Here is a 13771-nt window from a genome sequence, read left to right as displayed (position 1 = left end):
AAAGAAAGAAACAGAGGGGAAAAAGAGAGAGAAGGAAGAAGAGGTAAAAAGAGAAAGGAAAAGAAGAAAGGCATGAAAAGAGAAGATAAGGTAAAAGATGAATACTCGCTGGATCCTGGGGACTCAGGCCGATGTTGAAAAGAAATTGCTCCCTCAGAAGATTGGGAAGGGAAGGAGCGGAGTAAGCTAGAAGCTTCCGGCAGCCTGGAGGTCATCCTCCCCCAGGCTGGGGGCCCGACGGACAGAATCCCTCAGAGAGCCCCAAGGGGGCAGGCCCAGTCTCAAGGTCGGGCAGTGGACGAAGAGATATTTCCCTTCCAATTGTGGATTGAAGAAGGGGCGCCTTTCAGCAACCCCTTCTTGCCGAACTGGGGGAGAAGTACCACCAGTCCTTCGCCGAAGGATGGCGCTTGAAAGTATAGAAGTGCCTAAACAGGGAGAGGGACGGTTGGACCTCGACTACGTGGCAAAGGGAGAGAAATCCTATCAAAAACCTAAAAGAATTCGGGGCCACGGAAGCCAAGGAGATGTCTAAGAAGCGGAAGAGGGCAACAACAAAGGGAGGAAGCGGAAGCCGGAGTCTGGCACGGAACGCTTCTTGGTACAGACAAAAACGACCAGATGGGGGAGTGCTGGCCCGGTCAGAAGGGCCAGACAGCTCCAGGTCGTACTCCGGAGGAACTCCATACTGAACCCTTATCAGAAGGAGTTCCTCCGAGGTCAGGGAACATGGAATGGCGCCCGGTGCAAAAACCGGGCGGAGCCCAGCCCCAGACGCAGGTTCGTCTACAGAGCAGGGGAACTGGGGGTTTGAGGCGAAGAGCTCCCAGAACTGCAGGGAGCGGAAGAGCCGGACGACATTTCGGGTAGTTTCGAAGGAGGGCTCTAAAGGTCCCTAAGTAGACGGACAGGATGGGGAACGAGAGGCCACAGGAAACTAACTCGGAGGGATGCAAAAAATAATGACAGAGAAGAAGTCCCTAGGCGGTGGGAAGAAGGTTGAAGGTGCTGGAACTAACCTATATCGCTCTGAGGGACCAGAGGGATGAAGACAGGGATGCTTTGGAAGACACCTATGGCTCGAGAAGATGCCCACTGAAACAGGGCTCTCGAAGAGAAGGCAGACACTGATAGAAACTCTGAAACGGAATAGGGCACCTAAAGTGGGAGGACGGGTTTAAATAGACCCTGGGATCCGGCGCCATAATGATCACAAATCCCCCCAAGCCAGTCCACACCCGGCACGTGTCCCACTCCCCCCGACGGGCGGCTAAAAGCGGCTGATGGATCAGCAGGGCCATTATGGGCCGTACCTGGGCCAGTGTACCGCAAGAATTTCGAAGGGTCCCTTCGTATCGCCCCGATCCGAAAAGACTCCAGCACGCCGCATTTAATGCCAAAATATCTGGGGGCGGCAGTGCACAGGATTCGAGGGGATGGTTTCGGCTGTGCCCATCTCTCTGTACTTCCTTCGTTCGAAATTCAAACTCGAAAGTAGGGGGACTGGTGTTGGGTATAAAATATCCACAGCCGAAGTCCTCAGCAGAATCAACTCCAGGAGGACTCCGACCGGACTCCTACGGGAGCCGGGCTTCGTCCTCAACTCCAACGGCTGCAGACAGACTTCGTCCGGACTCCTACGGGAGCCGGACTCCACCGACAACTTCAACCGCAAGTAGACTCCGCCCGAACTCCTATGGGAGCCGGGCTCCATCCTCAACATCAACTGCCGGTAAGCCTTGTCCGGACTCCTACGGGAGCCGGACTTCGCCTTTGACTTTAATTGCAGGAAGACTCCGCCCGGACTCCTACGGGAGTCGGGCTTCGTCCTCGACACCAATGGCTGCAGACAGACTTCGTCCGGACTCCTACGGGAGCCGGACTCCGCCGACAACTTCAACCGCAAGTAGACTCCGCCCAAACTCCTACGGGAGCCGGGCTCCATCCTCAACATCAACTGCCGGTAAGCCTTGTCCGGACTCCTACGGGAGCCGGACTTCGCCTTTGACTTTAATTGCAGGAAGACTCCGCCCGGACTCCTACGGGAGCCGGGCTTCGTCCTCGACACCAACGGCTGCAGACAGACTTCGTCCGGACTCCTACGGGAGCCGGACTCCGCCGACAACTTCAACCGCAAGTAGACTCCGCCCGAACTCCTACGGGAGCGGGCTCCGTCCTCAACATCAACTGCGGTAAGCCTTGTCCGGACTCCTACGGGAGCCGAACTTCGCCTTTGACTTTAATTGCAGGAAGACTCCGCCCGGACTCCTACGGAGCTGGGCTCCGCCCGGACTTCAACTCCGAGAGGACTCCGCCCGGACTCCCACGGGAGCCGGGCTCCGCCCACGACTCCAACCGCAAGGAGGACCCCGCCCGGACTCCTACGGGAGCCAGACTCCGTCATCAGCTCCGATCGCTGCCGAACTTCAGCCGACGGATCTGCACTCCCTGGCAGGCCACAATAACGGCCAGATCCTGCTCCACTTCCTGCGGTGGATTCCGCGCAGCTCCATCACTCCCTGACAGGCCGCGGTAACGGTCACAGCACTGCTCCACTTCCTACGACGGATTCCGCACAGCTCCATCACTCCCTGACAGGCCGCAGTAACGGTCACAGCGCTGCTCCACTTCCTACGACGGATTTCGCGCAGCTCCATCACTCCCTGACAGGCCGCAGTCACGGTCACAGCACTGCTCCACTTCCTACGACGGATCTCGCGCAGCTCCACTACTCCCTGGCAGGCCACAATAACGGCCACGATCCTGCTCCACTTCCTGTGACGGATACCGCACGATTCTCCCACCCGCTGGCAAGTCGCGACAACAGACGCGCTCCACTCCCGCGACAGATTCCACGTGGCACATCCCGTGATAGCCACAGGTCCACTCCACTACTCTTCGCAGCAAACTCCACCTGACCCTGGGCAGCCCACTGCCAGACGGTTACAGATGTCGCTGTCAGGCTACTGCCCCCTCCGCCTATAAAAGGGGGCTCCAGATACATTATTCAATAAGCTTTCATCTTTCATCTAAAAACTCTGCTAAATTCTCCGTTCGAGCACTCCATTCTTGTTGAGGCAGAGAACTGACTTGAGCGTCGGAGGGTCTTGCCGGAGCAACCCCACCTCCGGTTTAGACTTCCTTTGCAGGTCCCGGCGGCGACCGCGACTTCCTCGACTCCAGCTTCTCCGGCGCAAGCGGATTTTTGCACCAACACTCCTTAATGTTCTTGATCATTATCAAATAATGATCATAGACTAACTGCCCATCCTGCATCTTATACATTGTGCGACTCTGATCACCTTATAATACTTGTAGATGAATCAATATGTCATTGATAGTGAACATATGCTTATGCATATATTGCACTTATCTTTATTGTCATTATCCATCTACTTATCAAGTACAGCTCGTTGATTTTGGATTAGATAGGCTGTTAACATTAGAATAACCTGATAGAGAATATTGCTTAATTTTTTAAAATTAAGAATGATTCATAGATTTATGAGCCAGTCTAAGTAATTGTTTCAGTTAAATAGTTGATATCTAAGAATTTGAGCTAGAGGGTTGGAAGCTGACACAATAAATAGCAGAAAGCAAAGATTTTAGTTAGATATTTATACTTATTTTATAATTTACTCTAGAGATTTTTAGATGCAAAAAAAGACTCTCACTAATTTATCAGATCTCTCACACTCTCTGGATGGAAAAACAAAAATTCTAATGTGACAACTGAATTTTTAGTGGGTGCTACGATCCCACCGATGCCATGCATCTCACCTAACAGTTATTGATAACATGCACACCAATGCGTGGATAACTTTTTGCCCGGCTGCCTCTTTAGGCATGTTGCAGGAACTTAGTCTCTAAGTCATGTGGGCTCACCTAACAGTTATTGCCCACACTTTTTAGTTAAGTTAGACCTACTGTTCACAAGCAGGTGCAAAGCTGTCATTGGATCCCTCACCTAACAGTTGTTGGGCCCAACTTCATCTTTATCTTAGAGTAACTCTTTGCTAATAGAGTGGTTACGTGTTCTCGATGCAACTAAACCACTGTGATCAGTCGTGAATAATCAACGCAGGTAGCATGCCCGCATATCTACAATGGTGGAAGATTATTGGACTTAATATTTATGAAGAGATTTGAGTTTAAGTCTCATTTAATCAGTCATCATATGACTGATCTAATTGGCATGAGCTAAACCAAACTATCAAACAACCATATTTGAGACTCAATCTTCCAAATTGGTCAGGTAAGTAGAGATTGATGGGGGTCCTCCCGTTGCTTTTCTTAGACACCAACAAATTGGTTAGATCAGCGAACGAAACCAATTAAATAATCACCTTTCAATTACTTACCTTAGACATCAATTAGTTAATTGATCCGAATAGGTGAGCTTTGATGAATCAGATTCGAGCCATAGAGCCAAATTAGGTCCTTAGATTAATCGATTCTACATATGGGTGTCAATTGATTCGATCAACAATAATTGTATGATCATAAGCTTTATTGACCTAACCTTAATATACACTTGACTCGATTTAATCAATTGCTAAATTAATTTTAACCCATTATGATCAAATCAAAAATTTAGATGTAATCCAATTATATGACCTAATTTGATCTACCCATGATCAATCACTCATGAGCAAACACTAATTTCAGATCTTAAATCTAAATTTTCATATCTAAATTCTTTGCATAAAAAGTATGTTTTAATCTCAAAATAATTTTTAGATCATACATACAAATATATGTTATATATATGAATAAAATTCAGGTCATAAAAACTGAGTTCAGTTCTAAACATACTTTCATATCATATATATGAATCAAAATAGATCTCGAAACTTTTTTCAGATCTAAACAATAAAACATATATCACATATATAATAAAAAATTAGATCTAAAATTTTATTTTAATTAAAAATTTTAATATCATTCTAGGACAACCATACAGCATAACAAATTATGTCAGAGCAACCTTATGTCAGAATGACATAAAAAATTTTTAGATCTGAAATTTTTTTTTACAAATTTTAGATCTAAATTCTAATCTCATGCATATGATATGGCTTTGATACCACTATTAAAATTTCATGATTTCATGCATGTAAAAATTTTAAAACGAGTATGCAGCAAAAATTTTAAAAAATTTAGATTAAATCTAATTTAATCTAAGCATGCATAATATCAAATCTTAAAATCATAAAACAGAATTGATATATGTAAGATCAGATTCAGATATAGAAATCAAATAGAAAAAAATAAATAAAAAAGATCTAATCTTCATACCATGGTATGGGTCGATCTATACCGCGAACTGATGATCGTGGATGTCTTCCGAAGGTCTCTTGAAATCGCACAAGTATCCAACCTCTACGGATATCCACACGAGACTTCAATTTGATTAAAAGATTTTGGATCTCACTGGGGTGCTAGCTCCCTTACAGAGATCGCATCTTGATAGTTGAAAACTCTTCGCTTCTCTCAAGACTCTCTTAGAGAAGAAGAGAATAGGAGGATGATGATCTCTACACTAGAGATCATGAGAAGAATACTTTCTTTTCTTTTTTCCTAAAATCCATGGATAGAATCTCTATGCTAGAGATCTAAGAAATTCATGTCCAACTTTGGACAAAAAGAAGAGAACAAATTCCATGTCCAAACTTGGACAAAAGAGAGAAAGAAGATCCTAACAACAACCTTTGGTTATTAGTAAAAAACAAAAGATAGGAACCAACTAACCTCATGCCATGACTCTTCATGCCGTGCCCTCTCTCTTAGAAATTTTTCATGCACGCTCCTCTAATTTTTGGCATCTCAAACTAATCTCCATTAAGTTGTCACTGCCCCATATGATGCCATGTTTAAATAGGAAGAGATAGGGTTTCTAGGTGAGAGTCCAAACTTTCTTGGACTCTTGATTTATGATGCCACCCACCCTTCCTATTTGTGCCAATATATCTCACAGAGAAAGGAGTTTAATGTGAACTCTTCCATGCTAAAAAAAACTCATGCCTTGGAGGAAAAATAGGTGCAAATTAAAAATGGATGTAAGGCTTCTTTATGGCACATGGAGAGGGAGAGTCCTAACCACTTAGGACTCCTCTTTAGGTGGCTGATTTAAATCAATTAAAATTTTAATCAATTCTAATTGTATTAAGAATTGTTTAGATCTAAATAGAATGGAATCCTAATCTAATTAGGAGCCCAAACTATTTAGATTAAAATCTAATCCAATTAGAAATATGAAGTCACCTAATTAGAAAAGAATTTCTAGTCCAAATAGGAACCCAAAAACCTCTTAAATAGATCCTAATCTAATTAGAAATTATGTCAAACCCAAATTTTAATCAAACAAAAAATTATCCTCCCATATAATTTGGTTATCTCATAACCCAATTAGACTAGATCAAATCAAACTCATGTCAAGTTAAATTGAATTTAATTAAATTAGACTTGATGCAAGCTTCATTGCTCAATCAAATTGAGCCAATTAGCAATCCAATTGCTAATTAACCATCCTATAACTCACTAACTCTTTAGCAATTTTTTTAATTATAACTTTTGCATTGGATTAATCATCAATCAAATTGATAATTAAATTCTATCATGATTCATAATCGTAACTCAACTATCTGATCAGTCAAAAATTTTTTATGTGTGATCTCATAGGTTCTATTCTGTCTGATAGTGAGATATATTATGATCCCTATCATAATATTATTAAAACTCCTTTCAATGGGTTGGAACCATTCCAACTTTGTCCATCAAAGATCATCGATCATTGAGATGATGCTTATGGATCTCACAATCCACTAGTGACATCTTGCAGTATGTAGTGGCAATCTAGTAAAATAAAAGATGATGAACCTCTAGATGCAGTTAACATATGATATAGTCCCTCTACCGTGAGTCCCAACCAGATGACAGGTCATGGATAAATCATCAAACCTCATCATCGGTCATATGATAGATTCAATTAGCTCGAATCTGTGTGATTCTCATGAAAATTCTTTCCTATTAATCACACTGCTATGGCCATAGACTTAAGCACTCAGCTTCTTAAATCTCATAGGACTACTCTCTTCTGCTAGGATCGATAGATTCTATCTAAATGCACACCATACTCCTATAGTGGATCAACTATCACCAACATCCACTATAAAAACTCATTGAGTCAATATTTATATATAGTCAAATTCCAGCAGCCTCACTACGAGTAGCTATAGCATTGCAGGTCAAAGGATCAGTCATATTACTATAGTATTAAAAAAGTCACTAACGAGTGAGTAGACATCCATGTGACTTTTCATGTTGGTCACACTCAGTACTAGTTATTCTCTAACAACCACCTGCACCCTCATTTCTGTATCACTACACTACAAACTCAAGACTTATTTATCCGAAGGAACGATCTATGTACTGATCTATCTGGATCAATCACCATCCCCATGATGATCCTATGACCAAGAGCAATTTAAGAATTAACCATCAATGACACATGTCTCAAATTCTCAACTCTTTGAGAATATGTGTCATCATCTTGTTAATCCCTTGGATGATTCATGGACCCATAAAACATGAATGGTAATATAAGTACCCTTTAAGTACAAAATTATGTCCTAATAATATGATTTGCATCAACCAAGATTGGCTTCTAAGGCATACATCCAACAATTCAAAGAGAGTTTGAAATCGAATCAAACAAATCCTTATCTCATCCTTATTCTTTTTGTGTGGCAACCATAAAATGCTAGTGATTTTATGCACCAATTAATCTCTGAGTTTTACCGTGAGATAGCTGAGAAGGAGAGGGGATGAACGTCCTTTTGGGGGCATGAGGTTTGGGGTGGGCTTCTATCTTCTTGGCGTGTGCATTGGAGGAGATCTATCTCCTCTCGGGTAAGAGATCTACAATCGTTCTAGGATTTTTGGGTGAAGAAAAAATCAAAGAGAAAAAAATCTTCATCTGATTTTTCTCCACCTTCCAACAATCTCTGCTGATCCATTTTCGATATCGAAAGGATTTGAGTTGATCAAAGAAAGAAATCAAATCAGATCTGCCATCAGAAGCCGTCTTCGCAAGCTAGTACTCTTGTAGAAGGCTGATCAGTTCGAGGACTTCATGTGGATGATCTGTAGAGGTCAAACATCTTGTGCAGCTATGGGCGACCAATAGAGCCTTAGATCCACGAGTTTCAATTACGGTGTTCATTTATCCACGCTCAAGTATAGGGTTCGGAATCCTGATAGTAGTAGTTGTGATCTACAGCATGTGCAGATTTTTATATATGCATGTAGTTTTTTATGTTCAGATTTTATTCATGCTATATGTATCATGTTATAGATTCTAGAATAGATGATTTAGATCTGATCTAAAGTATGCATTTAGATTAAATTGTTTAATCTTTTTTCATCCGGTGCGAAAAAAAAAATTAAAATGCATGCTTGATTCACTTGCTGTAAACCAACAAATGGATCAAAGAAGCTCATCAGAATATCTATCTCACTACTCTACTACCATCAAGCAATAAGCTCTCCTAAGAGGAAATCTCTATTACTTCTCCCTACCTATTGCGGTATGACTCGATGTTCTAAATACCTTCTTAGGACCTTCTTCCAAAAATGGATTAGCAACCATGGGATTTGGAGTGAAGGTATTTGCTGCCCTAGTCCCGAATGCTACAATGTTCTTTCTTATTTTCTTTTTTTTTTGTCCTTCTCCCTTTTCTCATTTTTTATGTATTCAAGATGGACTTCAATTTGCTTCAAACAAAATTTCTTTTGCATATGCAAACTGATTATTCACTTTAATAGTTTTGCTTTGGCTTCTACTTTATCATATAAAAGTCAATTCTTCCAGCCTACTTCTCATTATGGAGACTAGTTTCACATTACAATTCGATCTTTGGCAATGTCATGCAGCCTTCATCTAACCATCTCTTATGCTAGCTAATGCTATTTTTCTTACATGCACTAAGTGTATCAAAGTCGGCTTGTGTTAAATTCAAGAATCGGTACATGGAAGCTTGCTGGTTAATAAAAGATCCATTCCAATTTCTAGTTCTATGAATAAAAATTTTTAAATTCAGAAAATTGAAAAATTAAAAAAATCAAAATTGCAAATCTATCTTGATTGCCATTAATTTTTAAATTTGAAATATGTGTAATATTCCTATTTGATGGCATTATTCTTTTTCTTTTTAAGGCTTATTTGGTTGGCGAGAAAAAAAAATTCCTCATTGAAATATTTTTCATTGAAAGTTGATTTCTGGAAATATAATGTCTAGAAAAATAGTTTTGACATACTTAGTTGATCATAGAAAAGTGACATATTGCAAAATTCCTTATGTTTGGTTGAATATTTACTTTACTAAAAAAGCTGTATAAAAATATCTACTACATTCTTAATAAAGGAAAATATCTTATCCAATTCTATTCATAATTTAAGGATATTTTTGAAAAAAAAATTTCAATTCTCTTCCTATTGGGAAAGCTAAAAATCCATGTTCTACATGTGATTTCCTTTCCCATAAAATATGGAAAGTTTATTCCTATTGTAATATCACTTTTCAATCTCTCTTATTTGAAAACTCCAATAAATAAAGGGGACTTCTTTATTTTTCTGTTAATTATATTTCTCCACTCTAATTTTTGTCAACTAAGTATCATTTTCATTCAAAAAAAAAAAAAAAAAAAAAAGGAGAAAAGGAAGAAAACACAAAAATAAGCTGACCTCATTCTCCAGCTGTAGATTCTATGAACCCAACAAATGGACATCGAGACTAAGCCAAGCTTTACAAATCTAATGCCACTCGGCTTAGTTACAGGCCTTAGCCCACATCACCGTGGACGCGCCCCACCAGCCCAAAGTCTAAAGCAAACGAAGACTATATATCTCCTTCAACCATTCAACCCCATACGCTACCAGCGCAGCAGAAAACCAAAACCATAGAGGGGAACTCGAGGCTTGCCATTCAAAATGTCCCTCATCCAATCCCTTCAATGCTGCTCTATTTCAACTCAAGCCTTCACCAAGGCCGCCCAAACAATTGAAGGCCCGGGGCAGAAGCAGCCGCGGCACCACCACCACCACCACCCCGCCCAAACCATCCGACCCATCGGATCTGCCCCCACTGCCTACCAACCGCTCGACCAAATTCCCCTCCGGGATACCTTTGCTTGGAACTCCCTCCTCCGGGCCTACCTGGTCGACGGAAACTCCTGGAAAACCATCCTTGTCTACCGCCACATGCTCCTTTGCGGTGCCCGCCCTGACCATCGCACCCTTCCCGCCGTCCTCCGTGCTTCTGGCCTCTCCGATGCATTCTCCAATGGAAAACAAGTCCACGCACACGCACTCAAGCTTGGGTTCGCCTCAGATTCCTATGTCGTCTCTGCACTTATGGAATTCTATGGCCAATTTGAAGGAGCTGACATTGCTGCCATGGTTTTCAGTTGCTCGAACCAGAAGAACTCCGTCTCATGGACACTGCTAGCCAAATTATACTTAACAGAGGACAAACCTAGTTTAGCATTGCAGTTGTTCCACCAAATGGTGAATTCAAACGTGGAATTGGATGCGGTGGCATTGGTTACAGCGGCGAGAGCATGTGGACGGTTGAGGTCAGTCCATGAAGGGAAGAAGCTTCATGAGATTGCAAGAAAGACTGGATTGGAGTCTGATGTTTTAGTGGGCAATTCACTTATGAAAATGTATTTGGAATGCAAAAGGATCGAAGAAGCTCGTGCTCTTTTCGACCAGATGCCATCAAAAGATGCGGCGTCCTGGACTACAATAATAAGTGGTTATGTGAATAATGGAGGTTTTAATGAAGGACTGAAGTTGTTTCGGGTTATGTGTATAGAAGGAGTGAGACCTGATTCATTTACAGTCTCTGCGATCCTTCCGGCTTGTGCCAGGATAGCTGCTCACAAACATGGTATGGAGATTCATGGATGCATAATTCGACGTCACATACAAATGAATCCTACAGTTTCTAATGCTCTTATGGACATGTATGTGAAGTCAGGAAGTGTCAAGGCAGCTTCAAATATCTTTGATAGAATGTTAGAGAAGGATGCTATATCCTGGACTGTGATGATAGTGGGATATAGCTTGCATGGGCGAGGTGATCGGGGAGTTTCTCTTTTCCATCATATGAAGGAGAATTCCATTGTATTACCTGACGGGACTACTTTTGCTGCAGCTCTCCATGCTTGTAGGACAGCTTGCATGGTTGAGGAGGGCAGACAGTTGTTCACTTCTATAAAACAACCGGAGGTCGAGCATTTTGCAATGATGGTCAGTCTTCTAGCTCGTGTGGGGCTCTTTGATGAAGCACGGACATTTGTGGAGGACCTCCGGATAGGATGCCACGCTATTGTGCAGAGAGCAATGCTAGAAGGATGCCGAGTGCACCGGAATACGAAGATGGGCAAGCGAATTGCTGAGCAATTGATTGAGTTAGAACCACTGAATGCTGAAAACTATGTACTGATGTTAAATGCTTATGCAGCCAATGGAAAGTGGGACGTGGTGGAAGGATTGAGGGAGATGATTCGGGACATGGGTTTGAAGCCAAAGAAAGCCTATAGCTGGATTGAGGTGCGGAGCAAGGTTCATGTCTTTGGAGTGGGGGATGTTTCACACCCCAGGTCGCAAAGGATATACTGGGAGCTAGGGTGTCTGATGAAGAGGATGAAAAAAGTGGGGTATGTCCTAGATAAGGATTTTAGCCTGCATGATGTGGATGAAGAGAGGGAATGCATTCCTTCTGGCCACAGCGAGATGCTGGCCGTTGCTTTTGGGCTGATCAGCATGCAAGGGAGCACAACCGTGCGCGTGGCCAAGAATCTCAGTGTATGCAGAAGTTGCCATGCTTCATTGAAGATGGTCTCCAGAGTTGTTGGGAAGGAGATTGTGTTGAAGGATCCTCGGGTCTTCCACCATTTTAAGGATGGGCTTTGTTCATGTAGAGATATGTGGTGATCTGGTGGAACAAGTTCATTATGCCCAATGACCAGCTGGTCAGCAGCTTAGAAGAATGAGGATGCTGTTGTGGAGAAAGTGAAGGATATCTTGATTTGCGAAGAATCAAGTTTGGATAAATGAACTAATCTCCTTCCAGCACAAGTAACTATGGGCCAAGGGGTGAAGGTGATGAAAGGGTTTGATTTAATAAACATCACCCCGAACCTTTTATCTGCCATCTAAGCAGTAAGGTTTCGAAACAGCAAGTTCAATTTGGGGGCAGCGTTAGTGTAGAGCCATTGTGGCAAGAACTGGAAGCAATGAGTGATGCAGAGCCCTGGAAGGGGAAAAAAGGTAGAGGAAGAGAGCAAGCATCCAAGGGTTGTACGCAAGGAGTGAAGAAAAGCTATGCAGTCATCCATTGCTTGCACGACCCCAGGCTATCCTTTTGTCAAGGCACCTTTCATCATGTGTCGAAGCCATGCAGCAAGTTGTAGCGAAGGCCCGGTCCTCCGAGTCAGCTGATGATATGTGATTTCTGCATCCAGTGATTATAAAGTAACAATGCAGACTTCCAAATAAACAGTTCTTTATTGAGAATAGTAAGGTGGTTTTGTACTGTATATACTACTAACATCAGCAGTCATTATCAATCTTACTAATCAAATTGATGACTTCTGATTTGCGAATGATGTTTCATTTTCGAAGACAGCAACATTTTTTCCCCTGCAAGCAATTTTGGCAACACGATGTGTGGTTAACCCTCTGACCACCAAGAAACTCTGCTAGCAGGCTATGCTAGCACCATTTTTAAGCAAAGCGAGTTGAACAAATTCGATGAGATCGAAACCAATTGCACAAGTAATTGTGGCAGCCGTAAAAGCATTTTAGTACAAGCTCGAGAAAGACGTCACATCATAATAACTCATACGTTGAAGTTTGCATTGCTGTTCATGCTTGCATTTTCTGTTCATGCGCATAATGCCGAAGTCTGGCTATTACAATTGAGGAAAAAAATGGCAGGGATGGACGAGAAGGTAGCCAATTAAATGGAAAGATTGGTGGGAAGTTATCCGCCCGAAGCCTCATGGCCTAGGGTTGCAAGACTATGGTTCGGTCCTGTTGGTTTTTTGTCGCGTGAGCATGCTGAATAACATGGCTGTGTCTTTCAGATTACTAGGATTGAATCATTTTCACTCTTGTAGCTATCTATTTGGGAAAAGAGAACTATCAGTGGGGTGACGACTCGAACTTCATCCCATGTCAGAGCCTAACAAAGAGATGAAACCGACAGAAGATGAGATGACCAGAACTATTCTAATCAATTGGTCATTCTTGACAATGGATGCACCACACAATAAAACAACCTGTTGCTGTATACAGCAAACAAACAAGATGTCAACCAAATAACACAGCATGATTCCAACCCAGCCCCTCGCTCCCGTTCACCCTCCTCACTTTTCTTATCTTATTAGTCTCCAATGAAAAGGGTAAAAATCAGAACAGAAACGTGATGCTAGTTGCCAAATATTTGGTTTCTATCAAGGAAAAAGAAAGAAAGAAAAAGAAAAAAAAAATGGATGAATTTATCCACTGTGCACCATAGCTAAAGAAGCAAAGACTATTAAAATTCAGATTTATCATGATGCAAATGATCATTAGATTTAGTATAGACCATTTTGACCATTATAGATATTCTAAAAGATCACTAGATTCGATGTAAATCACTTTTACTATTACAAGACATAATGTAGATTATGTTGGATACTATGAGTAGAGCTAGATAGA

At 42.1% G+C, this 13771-nt stretch overlaps 1 protein-coding gene across 1 annotated transcript; it reads left to right on the top strand.

Annotated features, from left to right (window-relative positions):
• Nucleotides 1-9876: 9876 nt before the first annotated feature.
• Nucleotides 9877-13275, top strand: LOC105036498 (pentatricopeptide repeat-containing protein At3g12770-like). Its single transcript, XM_010912262.3, has one exon. The coding sequence runs from the start codon at nt 9992-9994 to the stop codon at nt 11999-12001; it is 2010 nt and encodes a 669-aa protein (XP_010910564.1). The 5' UTR covers nt 9877-9991; the 3' UTR covers nt 12002-13275.
• The last annotated feature ends 496 nt before the right edge of the window (nt 13276-13771 follow it).

This window comes from Elaeis guineensis, unplaced genomic scaffold (genome assembly GCF_000442705.2).
Source record: "Elaeis guineensis isolate ETL-2024a unplaced genomic scaffold, EG11 Super_Scaffold_1000045, whole genome shotgun sequence".
NCBI classification, from domain to species: Eukaryota; Viridiplantae; Streptophyta; class Magnoliopsida; order Arecales; family Arecaceae; genus Elaeis; species Elaeis guineensis.
Note: the sequence above shows the minus strand (reverse complement) of the source record. Positions and strands in the feature narration are given on the sequence as shown.